At 42.0% G+C, this 9,988-nt stretch overlaps 1 protein-coding gene across 7 annotated transcripts in view; it reads left to right on the top strand.

Moving 5' to 3' along the window:
• Window positions 1-1,745: 1,745 nt before the first annotated feature.
• The window catches only part of ANK1 (ankyrin 1), a 326,140-nt gene continuing 317,897 nt past the window's right edge, over window positions 1,746-9,988 (top strand). For all 7 annotated transcript variants that reach the window (XM_031950761.1, XM_031950751.1, XM_031950759.1 and 4 more), the window contains exon 1: window positions 1,746-1,951. In XM_031950761.1, the coding sequence (XP_031806621.1) occupies window positions 1,826-1,951 (126 nt within the window). In that variant the 5' untranslated portion in view covers window positions 1,746-1,825. The remainder of the gene's footprint in view (window positions 1,952-9,988) is intronic.

Raw genomic sequence — 9,988 nt, 5'->3', positions numbered from 1 at the left:
CCTTACTTCTTGCTATGTCAATCCTTTCATCTAATTTTAAAGGTGACTCTTTTAGTTAATATTGGTGGCCAGTTATGTTTCTACACTAAGGCTAAAATGTTATTTTCTTTTCTTCTCAACTCAGTAGACAAATGTAAGTAATGTGTATATATACATATATGCACACACACACACACACATATTGCTTAGCACAATGCCTGGCTCACAGGCATTTAATAAATGCTCTGTTGATTGATTTATTGATATAAGGAACAATTTATCTATCTCAGATCTATTATTTTATGCCTTTTTCTAAGTATTTAACTTTGATCCCCCCCCCTTAATATCTTTCTGCTCTTTTTGGAGCAATGCCAATGAGACCAAAGCTAAAGAGTGCTTGACATGTGCTGTGGGAAACTTTAATAGGGCTTGTGCTGTCTGCTGGGAGCAGTGGTGCAGAGACCCGCCTAACTCAGTATGGAATGGGGCCGCCGCCGGGAGTGTGCATGTCAGGGGACTGGGAGGAAAGGGGCATTCTGACTCCATTCCTGTCAAAGGAGAAACTGTTACCTTCATTCTGGGCACGTTTTCTATCTATAATTGGTAAATATGCAAATGAAATCCCCACATGGTCTGAAAAGGGCAAATCAAGTTCTCGGCGGGTGACAGTAGGGGGAAGAATCTTCCACCTCTTCTCCTGGGATCTCTGGAACTGCAGCCCTGGGGAGGAAATGGTACCCGGCTGAGTGTGACCCAGTAGGAGGAGGAGAGAGGCTGAGGTATTGCAATTTACTACTCCTCCCCACCCTCCCTCGATGCTGCCTGCGTAGACGGAAAGCACAATGAATCCCTGGCTTAGTCCTCTCAGTCTCAGTCAGCATCTGTCCCCTCCCCCGCCCCCTTCTGCTCGTCGGAGGGGCTGAGCCTGGAGATGCTGCTGCTGCTGGGGCTAAGCGGTAGAGTACTTCGCCCCAGCCTTTGGCGGTAGCAGAGATGTCTTTTCCAATAGGGTGTAGGGCGAACCTACTCCCTAGCTCTCCGTAAAAATAAATAAAGGGAAGGGGGGGGGGCGGTGGCGGGACGGGGAAGGGGGAGGCTTAAGGGGTGAAGGAGACGGCTTTGTCACCTCAAAACCACCTCGACGGCAACAGCAGCGAGAGCGGCAGTCCTTTCAGAAAATGTGCGCACCTCAGCAGCATTGCAGTGGTAAAGCCACGGACTGACTGGCTGCCTGGAGGTTCCAGCTCCCGGCTCGGCGCCACAGCAAGCTAGGGAGGGGAAGCCTCACCCCTCTGCCCGGCCCGGCCTGGCCCGGCTCGGCTCGGCTCCCCTACTCGATGCCTAGCCGCTGCCCTCCTCCTGCATCCAGCACTGGGAGCGATTCCCCCGCCCCCTCCCGCGGACAGCTCTTTCTCTCTCCCTCTGCATTAAGAGCTGTCTCCCCCACCCCCTGCCGCCGCGGTTCCTGCAGCAGGAGAGGCGGCCCGAGCCTCCATCCCCGTCCCAGAAGGAGGACACCGCGGCTCTCACGTTTCGGGGCTGGACCGGGCGCAGGGAGCCTCTGGGGACGCTGGATCGGGGGCGTCTCAACGCCACCGCGTAAAGGGTTCCTCGATACTTGCTTGGGCTAAGGACCCAGCCTGTTCCTGAGCCCGCTCGGATTGTCTTCGGGGTAGTGAAGCTCCCAGCCCGGGTGAAGCCGGGAAAGAGAAAGAGAGAGGGAGGGAGGGAGGGAGGATAGGGACTTTTTTTTGGTGGTGGTGGTGGGGAGGGTGTCGGTACTCTGAGCAGCGAAGTGTGAACTGGGGCTCCAGGGGAGGCGGGGACTGCAGCTCCGTAACCCGCCATGGCTCAAGCCGCCAAACAGCTGAAGAAAATTAAAGACATCGAGGCTCAGGCCCTCCAAGAGCAAAAGGAAAAGGAGGAATCCAACAGGAAACGGAGGAACCGCTCTCGTGACCGAAAGAAAAAGGTAAAGAGCCCGGGGCGGGGGTATAAAAGCCAGGCTGGGCTGGAAGACTGGGGGAACCTGCTGTTGGGGGTAAGGGGAGGGTCGGGTATCCTGAGGAAGGATCTCGGCGGGGCTGGACCCTGGGAGAGGAAGAAAACTAGAGAGTGGATACAGACCGAGGCTGGAGAGCTCGGAGGCGGAGAAAGCCTTTACTGACCACGGAGGGAGGGAGAAGATGTGACTGGGTGGTGCTGGTGAGAATGGGAGAGAAATAAGGTGAAAGATCAGGAGGCCCGAAGGGCGAAAAGAGCCAGGTGTTGGAGGCTGGACCTCCCAGCCGCTGGTGAGGTGTGCTGCTGTTGCTGCTGCCTCTCTATCCCGGGCAGGGAGACTCGCTCCAGGGCGGGAGGGCTGGCTGGAGGCGGGCTTCCTAAGGAGGGAGGTCCACGGGAGGCGGTGTCCTCCAACCCGCCCTCCCGCCAGTCCAGCTCGCCAGCCCGCCTGCCCCGCGGAGGCAGCAGACCCCTCTTCAGCACTCTGGACAGATCCCCAGTGAGCGCTTGGTCTTGCTCAGAAAGGAACTTTTTAGGGTCTCAGGCTCATCACCTGAAAAGAAGCTGGATTTCTTAACAGTTCCTCCGTGCTTCTCTCAAAGCTTGATGCCCTAAATTCCCGGCACAGGCTGGCTTCCAGGGTAGAAAAGGCAGCCGCAGGGTGCACGGCCCCACTCTAGGGTCCAGGCTGAGGAATCAACTCTGCATCCACATCCCCTGCCTCTTTTGGGTCTTAGTGCAACTCTCCCGCTACAGTAAAGAACTGAACTAGCCTGGGTCTCCGTGAAATCCTTCTTGGATGTGCATTATTCTTTCTTCTCCTTAGGAGCTCCCTTGTCTGGGCCCGCTCTGGGCGAAAGGTTGGGTTGTAAACATCTTGGAGTCTGTTCATTTTAGATCTGAGTGAGCAACTACTGGACTGGCAAAGTTGTTTTTAAAAAGCAGGGCATTAGTGCAGGCAGATAGCATCGCACTAAACAGGGGTGGGAGCTGAACGAGGCGGGGTCCCGTGGGAGCACACCCAATAGTGTGCTCTTCAGGGCTGAAGATGTGAGGGGGAAGGAGATGGCAGAGGAACCACATTCCTTTCTAGTGCCCTCCAAGGCCCTAAGTAACCTGCTGCTAACTGCAGTTCTGACACAGGGGCCTGCGTTTCCTTCCCCACATTAAAGCTCTGTTACCTACGAATATCCTTGGAAGATCGAGGGCTGAGAAAGCAAACACTGAGCATGGTATCCAATGCCTGGGTGCTTAATGTATGTTTGCTAAATTGAAGTGAACCAAACTTTCCCCAGTCAGACTTTCTGAGGAGTTTGTAGAAGGCTTAGGGAACATGGATGTATGACACAGAGTCTGAAATGAAGCTGAACTTTTGGCTCAGGAAGAGCCATTTTAACTAAAGGTGTATGATCTATTCAGCATCCTTTATGCCCCTGTGCAGAACTGGGCCTTCCTGGATTGATGTCAAGGTTTCACATTGTCCTAAAAGCTTCCAATGGCTGTTGTATTAAACAAGAGAAGAGAAGAAAAACCTCTTGTGGAATTATTTCACTTTGACTACAAAGTTTGGAGTTTGTCCTTGAAAGGGGAGTTAGATGATTTGCTAGTTTGTGAGTGATAAATTATTCAGTAATAGATTAATAAAATAGCACCCATTAATTTCCTGTTATTCACCAGCTCACCTTTCTTCTGATGAAGGAACAGTAATTTGCTTTGTTTTGTTTTTTAAAAATTCAAAACTACAAGGAAGTAAAAAAAAAAAAGATGATCAGTGCTGAACACAATGTGTAGTGTTTATTATATAGTTTTCTTGAAATGAAAATTTATTGTTTTTATATTTTGAATCCTCTCGTGTTTTGCTGTACACATGGCAATTTTTTCTTTTCCTATTTTCTATTAAACTTAAATAAATTAATTAAAAATTAAAGTAATCCAACTAGTCCCAAATATTACCCTTTCAAAATTGTTTCCCCAATTTGCTCTCCAAAAATCTCCCTTTCAAAATTTCTCCATTCTCAAGAGAAAGTTTCTTCTTTCTATGTGTGTAAACAGTAGAGTAGTAGGCACCATTCCTTCAGTAGAACCTAAAATCTTAAATGATATAGCCCTTCATTTGGATTTGGATTAGTTAGGGTTGTGTGTGTGTGTGTGTGTGTGTGTGTGTGTGTGTGTGTGTGTGATAGAGAAAGTGGGGAGGGAGGGAAAATGAGAGAAAATCAGGTTCCTTCCAAAATATCAGAACTTACTCTGCTGAATTAGGAAAGGGTTGTTTGCTTATTAATGACTGTTTTCACCCACTCCTTGGCATGAATGTAAACGTCTCTTTGTGAAGATATGTTCTATATTCCCTTTCTGATCTATTGAATTTGTGAGCCAAACATTCTCTTAACCTTTTCTCCAAACTGCTTACTCGATTTTTCAAACCTACTTCCTGTTCTACACCTTCCTCCTGGAAGTTCTTTAAATTTCTAATTAATTCTTTCAACATTAAGAAAATGCTGTTTACCTCACCCTTTTCTATTCTTTAAATCCCATCTGTTCTATGATGCTGAACCATCTCTAGCACATTCCTGACCCCGTCTCTTGTTTTTGGACAATGAGAAGCAGTCTTTTCTCTGTTATTTTTTTACTACTTTAGTCCTCATTCTTTTAACAACTGGAAAATTCTTATTTTCCATTTTTCTTTGTGTGTAATGACATTATTTCTCTCCCTTTCCCTACTACCCTCAAGCTAGACTCTCTTCAGCTTGTTTTGTTTTACTTGTTTCAGCATTCTGCACCAGCTAAGTGTGTGTGTGTGTGTATGTATGTGTGCATATGTATATGTTTAATAATTTATAAGGATTTTATTTTATGCAGCATTCCAGGTTCTATGGTTGATAGAATAGTTTTGAATAAATATTAATTAAAGGTCACAGGATGTAGAACAAATATCACTGGACTTGGAGTCAGAAGAGTTGGATTTGAGTACTAGCTCTGAGTTATTAACTTTGAACTTTCTGGTAAGTTACTTAACCTCTCTATGTTTTATGTGCAAAATGAGGCTAATGAAACTTATACTAAGTACCTTATAGGATGTAACATTTTATAAACCTTGCAGCATTATATCCATGTGAACTATTACTATTAAAGGAACTAATCTTAAATTGTAATTTTAGAGTGCAAAATAAACAGTATTACCACCACCACCACCAAAGATAATAATAAAAATAAAGACAATCTATTATCTAGAAAATTTGTATTGTGGCAGATTTTCTGGTACATGGCTTTACCTGATATTGTACAATATCTGTATTTTATAGTAGTTTTAAAAGGCTATAGTACCTATTAATTTCCCACTCATGCACTGAAAAATCATGTAAGAGAATAAGATGTGAACTTGAAAGGTGAATAATCAGCATAAAATACAAGAGTCAAGAGGGCTTAAATAAGTAGGGAGAAAAAAGGTTACATAGACCTAAGAAGACTCATCAAGGCTTGGAAAGGTAATTAGAAGTGAGATTGGATAGCAGTTTAGAATATATTACCAAGCTAATATAAACATTCATTTATTATGGAAATCAATTAGTAAACATTTATTAAGTACTTGCTGTGTGCCAGGTACTAGACTAAGCCCTGATGATATAAAAAAGGGCAAAAGACAATACCTACCATTAAGGAGGTCATAATCTAATGGAGGAGACAAATTGCAAAAGTAAATGTTTTTAAAATGGGGGGGAGGGCATCTAAGTGGTACAGGATAGAGCACCAACTCTAAAGTCAGGAGGACTTGAGTTCAAATCTGACCTCAGACACTTAACACTTCCTAGCTGTGTGACCCTGAGCAAGTCACTTAACCTCAACTGCCTCAGCAAAAAAGAAATTAAAAAAATAAAATGGAGGCGGGGGTGGGGGGAGTGTTTAAAGCACAGAAAATGATGTTCTGTTGGGCGTCTACTACTAACTGAGAAATTTGCCTTCCTTCTCTGCATCCCCTTTATATAAGGAAAGGACTTTCATTCACATCTTGAGGAACTTATGGATAGAGCTCTGAATCTCTGAAAGAGGAATTTAAATCCAGCCACAGACATTTTCTTACTATTTTATTATTTAACTACCTTATTATCAGAGCAAGTCACTTTACCTCTTTCTAACTTAGTTCCCTCATTGTAAAAAAAAAAAAAGAGAGATAATAATAGCATCTACATCACCTATTTCCCAGAGTTATTGTAAGGACGAAATGAAATAATAATCATAAAACTCTCTGCAAACCTTAAAGTTCTATATAAATACTAGCAATTCCTATAAGGATCCTAAAAGATCATATAAAGATCTGGGATAGCACTAGAGTGAACATTCTTTTCACTTATATAGATTATGTTCACTTATACTTTCCCATTCTCTCTAGTTTTAGTTCATAGCCTTCCACAAACCTCCCATGATGGAGTCTTTCACCTATTAACACAAAATGAACCTCAGTGAATTAACTATTCATATACTTAAAGGCTGAGGAATTTCTGAATTTGCCTTAATTTTTTAAGCAAATGGGAGCTGTTTGGGTGGGAATATGTTCATTTTTTTTGTTTGGAAACTGTCATTACAGTTGTAACTTCAGGAACAGTTGCCTTTCCCCCCCTTCTTCTGTGGATTATCTTGTGTGGGAAGGTGCTCACTAAAGGCTGTGTATCAGGGGAAAGGAAGGGAGTTGATGTGTGACGCACCGAGTGACACAGATAGAAACCTGCTCAACCCAAGGAACAGAACTGAAATGATGAAACTGTGAAGATGCCTCAGGTCTTTTGGCATCCCATTCAGCTTTTCATTTATGCAAAGTCAATCTTTGCCACAAAATCTTTTGCCAGGGGTTGTAACCTAAGGATTGTTGAATTCTAATCTTTCTGACTTTAAAAAATTTTTTTTTCAGCACCATTGGCTGAAGTTTAAGTTAATTGAATACCAGGTATATTTAAAAGATCAACTGTATGGAGATTTTTCAGAGATTAGGAAAAACATATGGTGTCAAGGTTGACTTTTTAAAATATACCAGTATATGAATCTAGCTTCCTGAAGACCTTTCCAGATTTTATTCCATATTGTGTCCCCTTTGCCTGCTCTCTATTCTACTCCAAATGGACTACTCAGTATTCTCTGACCAGTTCTGTTCCACTGAGGCATTTGAGCAGGCCATTCCCTGGTTTCTGGGTTGGGCTTTGCTTCTAATCCTCTATCATTATATGCTGAAATGCTCTTCTTTCAAGGTTGAGCTCAGCGGCTATCTCCTGAATGATGATCTCCTAGATTCCCCAGAAAGTTATAATTCTTTGATCTTAGACTTTGTCAGGCCATTGTTTATATTCTCTGATGGGTTTAATCACAGTGTAACTTGTGTTGTAGTTATTTGTGGACATATTTTACTTTGTTTATCATTGATCATGTTGTAAGATTGTAAGCTCCTTGAGGGCAGTGATTGTGATGTTTGTCATCTTTATCCCCTCAGTACTATGTATATTTCCTAGCATAGAGTAACTGGCTAATAAATGTTTGTTAAACTTAATTTTACCTTTTCTCTCTCTTATTTATTCATTCAACAAACATTTATTAAGAAAAATATACAGAAAATTGTAGTAGGTGCTTTGGAAAAACAGAAAATGTAGATAAAAAGATGAAAAATGTTTCTGTCTTCATGGAGCTTACTGCCTAGCAAGGTTGTTAGTAACAAACCCAAATAATTGTGCAATATAACAATGTAACAAATATGCCTATATTTGAAAAGTGAAAAACACAGGATAATGTGAGACTTTAGAGGTAAGACCTTGAAGCTGGGGAATAAATGAATCAAAAAGCATTTATTAAATGCCAAATGTTTGTCATGCTAGGGACAGAAACAGACAAGTAAGGGAATCCATGCTATAAAAGAATTTAGATTCTAATAAAAGGAAGATAAAGATGAAAAGGAAGATGATAAGGTGGTTGGGATATACTTGCCCAGGAATGGTTTGGAAATGGCCAAGTAGTAGCATAATAGCCTGGTTCTACTATTCTTCTCTCTGTCTTGTCTCTGTCTCTTCTCTCCTTTTTTCACTCTCTCCCTTTTTCTGTTTCTCTCCCTCTCTTTCTCTTTCTTCTCTATGTCTCTGTCTTTTGTCCCTAAGGTGAAAAAGAAAAGAGATGGACAAGAGAGAGACAGTGACAGACAGACAGACACACAGCCAGCAAGAGGGGGGGAAGGGAGGAAGGGAGCAAAAGACAAAGGCAGAGACAGAGACACAGAGATGGAGACAGAGACAGAAACAGAAAGACAGAGACAGAGACAGAGGAAGAAACAGAGATAGAGACAGAGACACAAAGAAACAGAGAAAGAGATGATAAACTTCTTTTGGGAGGGGAGGTTTATACAGAAGAGAATTAAGGGTTAGACTACTTATGATGAAGAGTAGGTGAGTGATAGACAATTCTTATCCAAATCTTTGTGGTTCCTTCCCATCTTAGTGCATCAAAATAAAAACTAAAAGGATCTTGTCATTACAGAAAATGTCATGAAGAAGCAATTAGTTACTGTGACAAATAAAAATCTTAATTATGACTGCATTCATAGAACAACTCAAGATTCACAAGTTCTGAGAAATGGGTTTCATCGCCCTCATTTTACAGATGAATTCACTGAGATAATCAGAGGTCAAATGATTTCCCAAGGTGAAGCAATTAAAGTATCTGAGGCAGAGTTTGACCTCAAGTCCTTCTGACTTCAGGTCCAGTTCTTTATTCACTATACAGCTTCCTTGGGACCCAGTGGAAAGAGCCTTGGACTCTAAAATAAGCAGACTTGGATTTTTAGCTACCGGTGACAAGGATTCCCTTAGATATTGCTTAATGGTAATCAGTGTAAAAGATGCTGCTGCTGCTTTAACAAGACATATAATATTGGCTATAAACAATAGGTAGGAAGAAGAGAGAAAGAGAATTCATTTACATTACATTTATAACTCTTCAAAGTGTCTTTTCTTGCTCAGTTTCTTAAACTTTTTCCACTTGTGACTCCTTTTTCCCTGAGAAATTTTTATGTGACCTTGGGTATATAGGTATATGAAATAGGTGTGTAAATCAAATATTTATTGATAAAAATCATTAAGAATTTTATTTTTAAAAATTATTTCTTAGACATAATTTTGCCATTTGTTAAAGATAAAAGCAAATCTGCATACTAATAAGATGGATATGCTTGCTTTATTTTTACATAAAGAATTAAATCTTAGCTGAATATTTAATCTCTTTTACTGTTGCCAAATTTTTCACAAATCCCACATGTGACCCCATATTGGCTCATGATCCACAGTTTAAGAACCTTTGCTTTATTTGACTACTTCAGGGCTGCTTATATACCTTTGGTATCCGCCTGATTCACCCAACTCTCACTTGGGGCTCCAAGAAACTGTAGCCTGGTAAAATCATTTAGTCAGACAAGTTAAATCAGTTAAAGGGTAACACAAATAGGCCAAAAACCATTGATGAATCACTACCCCAAGCATGTGAAGACATCCCCATAAAATGGATGTATGAGAACAATTTGTTCCAATAGCCAAGAAGGCAGAGGAAGCAGTTTGGTGGATCAGACACTGAAGATGTCAAGGTCATCTACTTCATCCTGGACTATCATCAGTTATTTTGATTTTTGTCTGGCAAGACTGGACTTTCATGATTCTGGAAGAGAGAATGAGCCTGACAACTTGCACAACTTTGCCTCACTTGGGTCCAATTCATGCACGAGTCAGGCTATCACCTTGTGATGTCATCGGTCCTTTTTGAAAACAAAGGAAAAACAACAGCAATAGCACTACAACTCTAAAAATACTTGAAGGCATATTTAACTCTTTCTTCTTTGTCACAGTCCACATTGAATCAGTCACCAAGCCTTTTGATTCTACTTCTGCATTTGACATTTGCCCCTTCCTTTCTATTCAAAATGCTATCATCCTAGCTCAGGTCCTTATCACTTCTACCTTGGATTAGACATGTTTTACTAGCTTTC

The sequence above is a fragment of the Sarcophilus harrisii genome, chromosome 2, assembly GCF_902635505.1.
Source record: "Sarcophilus harrisii chromosome 2, mSarHar1.11, whole genome shotgun sequence".
NCBI lineage: Eukaryota > Metazoa > Chordata > Mammalia > Dasyuromorphia > Dasyuridae > Sarcophilus > Sarcophilus harrisii.
This window is presented reverse-complemented; position numbering and strand designations above follow the sequence as displayed.